At 49.4% G+C, this 12314-nt stretch overlaps 4 protein-coding genes across 4 annotated transcripts; 1 reads left to right on the forward strand and 3 right to left on the reverse strand.

Moving 5' to 3' along the window:
* Window positions 1-414: 414 nt before the first annotated feature.
* On the reverse strand, window positions 415-1848 carry KD926_000064 (intradiol ring-cleavage dioxygenase; the record flags this gene model as incomplete). The annotated part of the gene is made up of 5 exons (XM_053103984.1): window positions 415-854; window positions 949-1114; window positions 1190-1332; window positions 1386-1538; window positions 1599-1848. 5 exons carry the CDS (start codon window positions 1846-1848, stop codon window positions 415-417), a joined length of 1152 nt encoding a protein of 383 aa, XP_052952704.1.
* Window positions 1849-4324: 2476 nt separating this feature from the next.
* KD926_000065 (uncharacterized protein) lies at window positions 4325-5490 on the reverse strand (the record flags this gene model as incomplete). The annotated part of the gene is made up of 4 exons (XM_053103985.1): window positions 4325-4578; window positions 4635-5130; window positions 5178-5245; window positions 5433-5490. 4 exons carry the CDS (start codon window positions 5488-5490, stop codon window positions 4325-4327), a joined length of 876 nt encoding a protein of 291 aa, XP_052952705.1.
* A 2822-nt stretch (window positions 5491-8312) lies between these two features.
* Window positions 8313-9443, reverse strand: KD926_000066 (alpha/beta hydrolase; the record flags this gene model as incomplete). Its single annotated transcript, XM_053103986.1, has 1 exon — window positions 8313-9443. The coding sequence occupies one exon, from the start codon at window positions 9441-9443 to the stop codon at window positions 8313-8315; it is 1131 nt and encodes a 376-aa protein (XP_052952706.1).
* Window positions 9444-10479: 1036 nt separating this feature from the next.
* KD926_000067 (uncharacterized protein) lies at window positions 10480-11652 on the forward strand (the record flags this gene model as incomplete). Its single annotated transcript, XM_053103987.1, has 3 exons — window positions 10480-10532; window positions 10691-10984; window positions 11211-11652. 3 exons carry the CDS (start codon window positions 10480-10482, stop codon window positions 11650-11652), a joined length of 789 nt encoding a protein of 262 aa, XP_052952707.1.
* Between the last annotated feature and the right edge of the window lie 662 nt (window positions 11653-12314).

Raw genomic sequence — 12314 nt, forward strand, 5'->3', positions numbered from 1 at the left:
GGATATTTACGCATGCAGCCTGTTATGCATGCAACAAGTACCAAAACCTCTTTTTCCAGTAAGCCAAGGTTCACCATGATTTAAGTTGAAGGCATTCACTTGGACATAATTAGTTACAATCCTCCCCACCTTTACTATGCGTAAAATATGTGCCAGAGAAAGAGAGCAGGTTCAATATCACCTATGTGCACTGACAGACCACAACTAGCAAACTATAGACAACATCAACTTCATATTCACCTAGAACCTATTGCCACTGATATTCCACCTTCCCTGACCCCTTCACTAAACTCAAACCAATCGATCGGCAAATAACAGTCAATATCTTCCATTCCATCCCCCTCTCCTCACCTCAAGCCCCTTTCATTCGAACTCCTTCATCAGACAAGTTCAAATACGTACCCTCCTAACCCTCTAAGCAGAAGAGGAACGAGAAGAAGAAGGCGGCCCGCCAGGTCCACCCGGACCGCCGGGACCTCCCGGCCCACCACCACCCGAGTTCGGATTCTCCACACCACCATTCTCAGTATAGAACACGGCGGGCGAAACATCACTCGACTTGGTAGCATCAATACCCAGCGAGATCCAAGCAAACAAACCATCTTCAACGCTGTCGCCAAGATACACGTACTGCATGATCGGGTCAATGTATTGGGCTTCTTGGGACAGGATACCGTCGTTCGCGTTCGTGGTCAGGGGCTGGGTGTTGGCTTTGTAGACGGACGTCGCTTCGACTTCGGTAATCAAGTCCTGGTCGAAGTAGGTCTGCGTTACGTAAGAGGCGTGCGCGGTGTAGAGGTCCGAGAGCGTGTTGTTGGAGTTGACGGCGGTGCCGTTGGCCGCGTGGGAGAGCACTACCCGTGGGGGTTTGGGGTTAGTGTGTTGCGTGCTGCGTAGGGAGAACTGGAGCTTGGGTTGAGAGTAAGACGGGAGAACGGGGGGACTTACGATGGATATGGTGGGTACGACCGGTATAGTGGCCGGGGAAGATGGTCTCGAATTGGGCGACACCGGACCTGTCGGTTTTCTGGACGCCACGGAGGAAGGTAGCGTCAAGGTTAGTCTCATCGCCCTGGTTGCCGTTTCCACCGGCGAGAACTCCGGAGTAGACACCCTGTCATGTTGTTAGGACTTTCTTTCTTGTGAAAGGCAAAGATGAAAGAGGACAATGAGAGTGGGTGGAGCGTACAGTCGCGTTGCAGTGCCAAGCATCAAGATAGATGTTCGGGACAGGGTCGCAGGTGTTGGTGTCAATGATCTGGAAGTCCAGATACAGAGGAACACCGGCCTGGTTCTCAGAGATGTCCTCGCGGATCAGCTCACCGGTGACATCTGATAAGCGTTAGCTAGGGATAATGCTGGAGAGAGATGTAGAGGGTACGAACAGTAAGGTCCCTGGGTGACATCTTCGCCCAGAATGCAGGTTGCGTTAGACGCAAAGAGCACGGCAGGGTCAACGGTCTGATCCACGTCCAAGTCGGAGTGGTGATTGGTGTTGAGAACGTCGTCCAGGTCCCGCGCCTTGAGGTAGGTGGACCCTGCACTGTGTCAGTCCTGAAGACTCAATATGCAACGTAACTAGAAAAAGGGCAGCCTACGGCTCTGCAGTCCCTTGCGGCGACGCAGACGCTCAACGGTCAGCTCACGACGAGCGACGTTACGCGCCTCATGGCCACGGGCACGCAATTTCGTAGCGCAGTGGTTCAGGCTGCGGTGATGCACAGGAGCTCGCTTGAGAAAATCAGCACGTTCGGCGGCCTCCGCCTTGACGTCGTGACCCGGATGAGCCACTGCGAGACCAGCGAGGCTAACCAGGCCCGCAACGAGAGCAGGAGCAAGTTGAACCATGATGCAGAAGACCAAAGACCAGAGCTGAGAGTTCCGATGTGAGAGAGTGAAGAGAAAATGCCTGATGGATGATCAACAATTCCTCGGCCATCAAGGCACTTTTATACTTTGTCTTCCAACCCGGTCAACTCGGATATCCCAAGGCCAAGAATTGAGGAGATTGCCATGGATGGTGACGCAGCGGACGTAGATTAACCTTCACTGCTCTAGACCGTCGGATCGGGCGGCAGATGATGTTCAGCGACCTCCGGTAAACGTTCAGCATTGGATCCGCCAAGCGGAGAATTCTCCAACGATGAACATACTCCGTAGACAGACTAGTGTATTTCGCCTAATGTGACGGCCGCTGCAGAAGACAAGAAGGTTCAATGGCCAGGGGGATTTAGCCACAGGCTCGCGTTAGGGCTTCTCGGAAAGCCAACTAGCCAAGACAATCAAGAACAGGAACGACCAGGATCCCCACGGGCTGACGACGCGGCCCCAAAATTCCGCTGACCAAACACAAAATCAAAACCAACGAGTTGAAGCTAGTAAGCAACGGAGTCATAGCTAGGCAGAGATAGTGTTTTCTTGGCACGTATGCTTGCACCGGACTCCGCTGTGGCGTGCAATCTTATCCATCATAAGAGGTTGAAATCTCCGTGGATCAAGCTTATTATGCACAAAACCATCGGCGGCTTGGCACAGTCGCGAGTGATTAATGCAACGAATCTGATTGACGGATGGTGTTCGGACTTCCGTAGGCGACCAAGGTAGATTGATGCACATCGTAAAAGAGAAGGTTGTCGATCATTACCAAATTGTTCTCCTCTCCACAAGGCTTATGACCATCAAGTGCACGTACGGTGTACTCCGTGCATCCTTCTACAGCGGCTGTCTTGTATATCTTGGCGCAACAGCGGAAATCTTCCGTTCCGAGGCTCCCCGGTAGATCAAGGACAATGGCAATGCCGATTTGCATAAGCGATGTTTAGTGCTCCTGACAGCGATGAGGAGACGAAAATGTCCACCCGAAGATCTGCGCAGGAAGAAATTAGACCGAGAAAGACCCAGCAAAAGGCGATGATTGGAAAGAGCTGTACCTGATCAACAAGGTTAAGGGTTAGTTGCATGCCTGAATAAGCGGGCAGATTGTCCCCGGGGATATTAAATTTGAGGGCCAACACCCACCAAAGCGACCTAAGGATTGATAATCTCCTCACGGGGATTGGTTCCCTTCAATTTTTGTATCAACTCTGATGCAAAGTGGATGTCAGCCAAGGATCACATGCACCAACGTCTTATTGCAACGTCCGGTCCAAGTCCTGGTATATGGTGGTTGCGAGGGGTCTTTAGTTCTTACCAACCGCGTTATTGACGCGAATGCGGGAAGGGAGCACGCAAAGAGCAGAATTGGGCCATCGGTGGACTCCGCCGGAGCTGTGACCTAATTCTAATTAGATGGGCCATGGGGCGTGACCCTATCTTGGGCGCCTGCGTCCTGATCCTTTCGCCGGAGGGGCTAATAATAACATGCAAGTCTGGTTGGTCAATCTCCCTGCCCTTGCACATCTCCCGAGAAATGGCTAATATCCCCGCAGTCGGCATCGGCCAAATAACGCACAAGGTCGCCAGGAGTGGGTGATTGAGATAGATGCCCGCGTTCCTGATGGCGCTATCCATTGGGAGCCGTTTCACGCTAACGACGGCTGCCGCCCGTCTTCTTGCCACTATGGCCAGGGCTAGTTTGCATTTATAACGGAGCTTGTTTGAGAGGTGTGCTCAATCTAGGCCTCGTGATCTGTAAGGCGCCATCTGACGTCTTTGCGAGCGAATGTTGTATATGTGTTTTTCTACTTGGTTGATGGAAAATAAGATAGATTGGCATTCGACGGCCGGGAGCTTCAGAGCCCGCGAGGCATGGCATCGAACATATCGTCCTTGAGTTATTATTAATGCCTTCATTGTCATTGCCAAGACCAATAGCGCTGGATATATGGACAATATCTGACGTGGAAAACTAACAACTCCGTGGAGATCACTACGGATCCCTGGCCGTCATGAACATGAGGCATTGGTGGGATGTCTCCTCGTGGGGGCTTTGCTATTGTAGGCCCGCGACTTGAGGATTCGGCAAGGATGAGGATATGGCGAACTTTGCGCCTGTAGTTGAATTGAACTAGAAATCGAACTGCATTTGGGAACTTATTCTGGAGTGGACCGCAATGCTACCCAAGAATCGTAGATATGGAACACCCAGCCAAATATCTCGAATTTGGCTAATGAGAACGGGATGTTCTTGCCAATGGTGAAGCAACGAGATAAGCCGCGGTGCTTGGCTGCGGAGCCTGATAGTATCTCCATGGACCAAGTTCCTTAGCGTTTCCAGCGGTCGTAGTATTATCCAAACCAAAATGCAGAGCTCCCAGTAATTAAATTATCACCCGAAGCCGGTAAGAAGGTGCTATCTTCAGCGGCAATTTCGGGGAGTGACTATCTAATCAGAGCTTGCGCTTTTGCTGCCGTTTCGACTGTGAACTTTGACGACAGTCGTCGTCCGAATGTGCTTCCCGGACAGACTCTTCCTCCGGAAGGTATCACCGGATAGAGATAGGGTTAGGCTGCGTGGCCAAGAAATATTAGGCATCTTTGGCAGGAATTTGAAAAGCGGGCGCATGTTGGATAAACAAGCCGCTGTAATACCGACGGCCGGCTCAATGCATGTCCAGACACTGGGTTGCGTTTGCGCATCTAAAAAGACTGGTCAGAATTTATGGGGCTAAACAGGGAAATGAATAAGCACATACATGTAATGTCATTTCCTGCCTCCGAGAGCTCAACCATTGCGACCAGGCGAATAATGTCAAAAATCAAAGTTCTAGCAAAAATCAGTGAGAAGTCCAGCAGGACCAGGGATGGGGTTTCGCACAAGAAACCGAGCAGGAAAATGCCCGACAACGCCACCTTCTGCGTCCTAGGCACATGCAGGTTCCACACGACCTTCATTGGCATCCCCAAAATGATGGCGTCAGTGACGATATTCGGGATCTGTAAGCCGTAGTAGAATTTGGGAAGGTCGATGCAGCCGCCAGGAATAGTGGGATCCCACAACTTTCGGAAAGGAATGCACGTTAATGCGCCGACAAGGCAGACACCGTAGGCCCACAAGATTACGACAGATCCGACAATGTTGACAGCAAGGACCATCGGTTTAACGGGGAACAACCGCTTGTAAAAAGCAAGAATGGATAGTTTGACGAAAGCGATACATAGCGTGTAGGTAAAACTGCCTGTGGACAAGGTCTGGTTCGTTAAGTTTTCGTTTAGTTGCGTTCGATTCTTCTTCGTACCTTCATGTAAACGACGAGTTCATGGGGAGGCACAAAAACGATATGTGTTCCCAATCCGTTGTACAGTACTATGCAAAGTCAGCCTCAGACCACCGAGTGATGCGTCGTATTCACTAACAGATTACCCCAGAAAATGAGACTGCGTAGAGAAACACCTAGCAAGATGAGCATGTAAAGCGACTTCGGCCGAAAGAAAATACCCACCAGAGCTACCAGTATCAGATAATCATCCAAAAACATCTTCGTCTTCGTCACCACTCTGCATAAAAGCCGCAATACAACCGAGACGGTCGACAAAATCAGAGCGAAGCATGTTGCTGTGATGACAACATGATGAAGATTATCATGCGAATACCCAAGGTCAGGGCTTTGCTCGGAGGTAGAGCTATCAGCCATGGTTCAACCGAATAACACCTTGTATTAGTCGCACCTCCTGGACGGGTTTACTCGGTACAACCTCCGAAGGGCTGAGAAATTCTGACACCCCCATCATTTAAAGAACTCAATCTTAGCTCAGGGGACGGGCTTCAGGGGGTCTTTACCGGCCAATCTGAGGCCAAAACGTCATGAACCGAGACATAATATCACAATCAATCCCATTATGTCCAAGGTTAAATCTCCACATTCGACAATTATCGAGCCTAGTTGACGCCCAAGGTTGGAGAAAAAGCCACTTTCCATCTATCACCGATCGAGTGTACCTGTAAAATTTTCCAAGAAGGGAGAAAGGTCGGCGGTTTCGGCAGAATGAGCGGGAATTGAGTCTTGTGGTGGAAGGAAACCAGCGGAAAAGTTTCGCGATACACCTATGATTTGGTGGAGAATGAGCTCGGCACTAGTGACAGATATGTCAAATTGGTGATTATCCGAGATGCTGCGCTGCCATCATTCGATCCATCACAACATCATTGGCTTATCTGGAAACCTGGCGAACCATTTGATCAACTGACCATTCCCAAGCCTTTGGTCATTGTGGAACTTCTTAACATGATGCATCACAAGAGGCGTGAACAAATCCTGTTTTTTGTCATCTTCTCTCAATGATTAATATCATAGTCTCCCCGGCTATTGTTGAAGTCCTGAAAAAAGCGCTGCTCGTCCCTCCGAAAAATCGTTATTGTCGCCGTTTGGGACAATTAGTTGTGAAAGCCCGTTATTGGTGTTTGGGAAGAGAATAAATGAACCCCTTAACGTGTCTATTGGGGTTTTTACTGTAGGTCCGTCATAACAATCCAGGATACCGCGTTCTGCCTCTGGAAACTAGTCCGGTCCGTATAGATTTGGGGAAAGTAGAATGGCTTCCCCCTTGCTGCTTAGTTGACACCGTGAACAAACCCTGGCTCTGTGCAGATCGGCATCACAACCGTCTGTGCCTACTGTGGGGCGTCGGATCTCAAGGAACGACAGTGAGTGCATTCCTCAACACAGTGAAGTCTAAACATGACGATGCGAAGACGGTAGAAAGTCTTGTATAGGACTTAATGTCATATACTTTCTTTCACCTAGCCGCATCCAGGTACGTTCAAGCTCCGGTTTTCTCAGCCTTCTTTTTGATCGCAAGAATATTGCGCGAGATAAACGAAAGAGTGTTATGGTAGCTCAGATTTCGACAGATAATCGGTAGCGTAACTGAAAAAAGTCAAGGTTCTTCCTAAGATTGAGCAATGGACAAGTCCAGCCTGCCTATCCGATTGGCTCAACTCTCTTAGCTATTTGAGTAAATGCGGTGATCTGGTGTTCACTCCATATTATGGAAAATGCAACAATTTACCAACGACAGGGCAGGGAGTGGCATATAAATGCGAAACCTCCCTCGAAGGCTTCCTCACCTCGGTCAGATACAAATACTTGTCAAAAGCACTGTTCATTCAAATTCCTGGTCAGCAACATCTTGCAAACTTCGTCATCTATCTTTTCGGATATTTGACGTACCCCATTCTCGGCTGCCGGGGCCACGCGAAAAAGGTCATCCCACAACCCGATTGTATTCCACAATTACCAGAGGCTTCGTAGACGAGAAAATTTCTTTTTCGCTCACAGCATCTCTCGACGCGTCAAGCTGTGTCCGCCGTGTATTTCGTCCCAGGGGGTGTATTCGCGGTCGGTCGGCATCGTCAGGATGGAATTTCCACGAGACATTCGAGATCAATCAGACGAGTAGCATCGTGTGAAGTATTGGCGGTAGCTCACTTCAGCATGAGCTCAAATTTTCAATCGGCGATTTCGTGGGAGGCTTGAGAAGGCATACCTATGAAATCAAAGTAGCATCAGTAACTAGTCAACCCAATTGGAGCCATCTTTCGATGGATTTCTTCGCAAATAACGATCTTGCGATGAATCTTTCATTGAGGCTGCATCAGGCGTGATTTATTGTAGCTCTAAAATGTCGTATTTGATGGAATGTCCTTCCACACGGATATCGAAGAGTTGAAGACGGTGGTTGGAAGGCACGGTTGACGGTGTTTACAAGTTCATTCGCTGAGAACATGACCCACAACCACCTTCTACCTGGCTATCTCAAATCGCAGAAAAGCGAGATACGGTCATTACCAAGTACCTTCAAGAGGAGAGGAGGAATTGAATTTATAGCCACTAAATGGCTTCAGGGTGGGTTAGAAGGTCTAGAGACGGGACCATGTCCTGCAATTGCTCTGCGCTGTCTGAGTATCTCTTCAGCCACATGAAAAAGACTGAGAGGTCTATTGCCAGCGATGAAAGATATATATACAGTGAGGGAGGTAAAATTTGACTTTTGTTCTAAAGGGTTAGCTTGGCGGATAGTATATCAAATCATATGAGAGAAAACAAAATATAGCTGATGGAGGACAGAGAAGATAAGAAAAGATAGATGTTTCTAGGTATTAAGAAAGGAAGGATGTGAGGAGAAGGAAGAAATGGAGGTTGGGGAAGATAAGAGAGAGAAGAAGTAGGCAGAAAGGTCTGGTCAGGCGCAAACATTCACTGGTTCAGTTTCATTCACTTAGGGCGTTTCATGTCACGCTGTGACTTTCCAAATTATGTCGAATTTCCCCAAAAGCACGCAGCTAAAACCAGCACAAGCAATTTTGCTAAAACTACCTCGGAAATATCTCGCCAGGGCTGAAGTGGGCCATGAGTATGTAAGGCAAGATTCCTTCAACTCACAGCTAGATTACTCTGAATAAACTCCCACGCATTCCTAGTCGCTTCCTCGACCTCCGCTTGCAACTCATACGCCCTTCTCGCAATAAACGCATCATGTGGTGCATCCGGTATTTCATACAGTGTCACTGTATTACCTATGGCACGCATATCCTGCACAAACTGAACATTAGACTCATAGAAGCTCTCTGCAGTTCCGACCATAGCCCAAATAGGTACCGAGACATGGAAAGGGGAGTTTGCGAAACAGAGATAGGGGTGTGTACTCGGTACACTCCTCCCATTATCAGTCAACTTGTTCACAGCCCATTGCAGAAACTTCGCTTTGAGACAATCAATCTCCTCGTTCACGCTCCGGTTGATGTGTTTCATATCAGAGAAGTTGATCCAGGCAGACCAGAGAAGGGCCGCTCGAGGCAGAGATAACAAGTTTGGGTGATCGACGAGGTAACGTAACAGGGCCAGAACGAGATTGCCACCTGCCGAGTCGCCAGAGAGGATGATTCGCGATGAGTCAATGCCGAGGTCTTCGTTGAGGTAGCGATAGGCTGTGACTGCATCTTGGATGGCGGCTGGGAAACGGCCACTCGGGGTATTTGCCAAGCGATAGTCCACGCAGAGTACAGGGGCGTCATCGAAGTCTCGGCTTAAGGAGCGGGCGCTGAAGCCGCAGGTCTCTTCGCGGGCATCACCTGTCAAGTATGCGCCTCCGTGGAAGTGAAGGACAACGTTCTTGGAGGTTTCTGTGGTGCTGTAGGGTCTTGGATACCAGACGGCGCCTATCAAGGCAGGCTTAATTTTAGAATCGTCAAGAATGTCAGTATATAGACCGTCCAAGCGAGGCTTGATGATGACGAATCGATCGCCCTCTCTGCCTGGATTGAGGGATAACTTGGTGTTGTGTTCTATTCCGTAGATGAATTCAACAGAAAGTTTGACCAGCTCGATTGAGATGCAGCGCCTATAGGGCCAACGAGGGGGCCGTGCAGAGGGCAAGGCATAGTAAGCCAAGTAGAATAAAAGGCGAAATATATTCACCAGGAGGAAATCAAAAACGAAAAACAATTTGACCTGCAATTTAACATGCCATTGCCACCAGGCTGTCAGGAAAATTTCGCGTGCCATTTCGAGAAAGTTATCCAAGATTACCGTGGTAGTTGTCGAGCAGATATACGACAAAACACAATTTTGAAGCTTCGAAACCAGTTGAAGATAAAGAGGTAGTATTTAAATATTAATAGAGTTGCATAAAGGAAGGTTCCATTTATCCCTAAACAAATACCTTGCTCCTTATTGGGTGGATGGAGGACAGGCCAACGTAACCCAGGCTTCTATCCTCCCAGCAGACGCTTCCATCTAGTTCAATTAGACTTCGGCAAACCCCATTTTGGGTTGGAGCTCCCGACCTAAAACCTAATTTTGCATAAAATTTGATCTTGGCTGTGACCTCCTGAAACCAGGGAACTTCCCGGTGCGGAGGAACGTTCCGGAGGAATGTTCTGGTTAGTTATTATAGGATCGAGGGACCCTCCGGTAGGCATTCCTGCCTGAGGCGAAGCCTCGGGCAGTATATAGAGGCTCTAGATTCTCCCTCCTAGATAGCCTTTCTTCCCCATGGGAAAATTCTTTGACTACGAGTCAGAAACAAACTTGTCTTATACCAAGCTCCTTTGTAGACCGCCACACTGTTCTGGCTATCATCCAAAAGCCAAATAAGACAGACTGGGCGAACCCCAAGTCGTACAGACCAATTGCCTTCCTCTCAGTCCTAGGCAAAGGCCTTAAACGCCTGATAGCACGGAATATGGCATAGATTGCTATTTCCTACAAAGTTCTGGCTAGCTAACACTTTGGAGCCTTCCCTCTCCGCTTTGCTGTTGATCTCACTACCTGCCTGCTGCATGATGTGGAGCAAGCCCTAAACCAGGGCAAGACAGCCTCCCTTTTAACCTTCGATATCAAAGGGGCGTTTGATGGGGTTCTTCCCGGCAGACTGGTGCACAGACTACGTACGCAAGGCTGGCCTGATAACCTAGTCCGCTGGGTAGCCTCCTTTGTCACAGGGCGTACAGTCCAAATCCGACTAGATGAAGAACTAGGGCCTAGGATCAAGATATCCTGTGGCTTACCACAAGGCTCGCCGATATCCCCTATCCTGTTTATGCTCTATCTGGCCCCCCTGTTCTGGATGGGCAAACTAAAGGCCAGATTCGGGTACGCAGACGATGGAGCCTTCCTAGCAACATCTCTATCCCTAGAGACAAATTCCCAGAACCTATCAGATTCCCTGCAGGAAGCCCTGAACTGAGGTCTTGCACAAGGAATTACCTTTGCACCAGTAAATATGAGCTGATACACTTCTCACGACACAGAGCTGATCAAGACCCTAGCCGCACACCATCAGTGGTAGCGGGGCCTGTTACAATCTCAGAGAATATAACACGCCCGTACCTACGCTGGCTAGGAATCCTCTTCGACAAGAAGCTCAGCTTTAAATATCATGTTAAAGAAATGGCTCCCATAGCTATAATCGTTAGCCGTGAGGAACCCTGGCCGACCATCAGGCCAGTACGTACTACAGGATATCTACAAGAGGATCAGGACCCTGAGAGGCAGGGGCCTGCAGCAGGGAGATATGGAGCTGCGCTGGATCCCTGCGCATATCGGTATAGAAGGGAATGAACGAGCTGACGAGGCAGCCAAACGGGCTGCAATAAAGGGGATTGAATTAAGCTCAGTAGGGCCGAGGGAGCTGGCTGCTCGGCCAATCACGAGGCTCGCAGCTGCAGCCAAAACTGACGTCCGCCAGAGAATCCAGGCGCAGTGGACGAAGTGATGGGAGCGACAACAGGTTGGAAAACCTACCAAACGGCTGATTCTGAAACAGAATAGGAAGGTCTTAAGGATATACGAGGGCCTGAGCAAGCCCCAGACCTCTATAATTATCCAGATGCGCACTATGAGGATCGGACTGAGGCATTTCCTCTTCAAGATAAAGCAGGTCGACTCCGACCGTTGCGGGTGTGAATTAGGTTCTCAAACGCCTAAACACGTCCTTATGGAGTGCTCGCTGCACCTCGCTGGTCGGAGAATAATGATGGAACGTCTCGACTCTATCGAGGGACTGCGTGGGCGTATACAGGACTGCGACGCAGTCATGAACCACCCGCAGGCGATACGCTACGTCGCCGATTTCATGCAACGAACAGGCCTCCTACAACAATTCCGATTCGCCACATTTAAAGACGAGGAGGACGAGGAGGTCCCGGAACCCAGCACCCTCCTGAAGGGACTCGATCTAAACGAGGAAGACGATGATTATATTGAACACTAAGAGCCAGGAAGTCTCAACTAGCTACGTGACGCACACAGGAATAGTAGATCCCACTGCAATACCACAGATAGAACGGAGTGGAAGGAGAGAACAGCGCCTAGGGGCGCAGTAGGCACGCGGCAGGCGTGTGGCAGCCGGTTTAGTTGTGTTACTTTTTGATCTCTTTTGCCTACTGCAATAGGTTTATATGGCGTACGGGCTCGAGATTCTGCTTCATTCGGCGAAGCGCCTGCATAGCCTGTCGTTTCAATAGATAGGCTCCACCAGGTTAATAGAATTTTGATTGATTGATTGATTGATAGCTATAATCGTTGCGAATGCACTACGTTCCCTTGGAAATACAGTGCGCGAATCAACCCTTACCTTATACAGCAGGCTGTTAAGGCCTGCGTACTCCGCAGAGTCTACTATGGTACGGAAACCTGGTGGCCAGGCCGCTCACGCCCTGGCCCCCATACGAAAATAATCTCAAACAAGGTCCAGAGCCACCTTGACCCCTACCACCCTTTCCGCAGAAGGGCAGAAAGAGCAATCCAAACAGGCCTTCAGATTTGCCGTTTTGCATATCGCGTGCTGGCCCTTCCTGAATCAGAACAACTGAACCTACTGCAAAATCCCCCCTAACTCCCACAAGAGGAACGCGAAGCAGCTCAACAGCGAAT

This window comes from Aspergillus affinis (assembly GCF_023601865.1).
Source record: "Aspergillus affinis strain CMG 70 chromosome Unknown NODE_101_length_133790_cov_87_718023, whole genome shotgun sequence".
In the NCBI taxonomy this organism is placed as follows: Eukaryota; Fungi; Ascomycota; class Eurotiomycetes; order Eurotiales; family Aspergillaceae; genus Aspergillus; species Aspergillus affinis.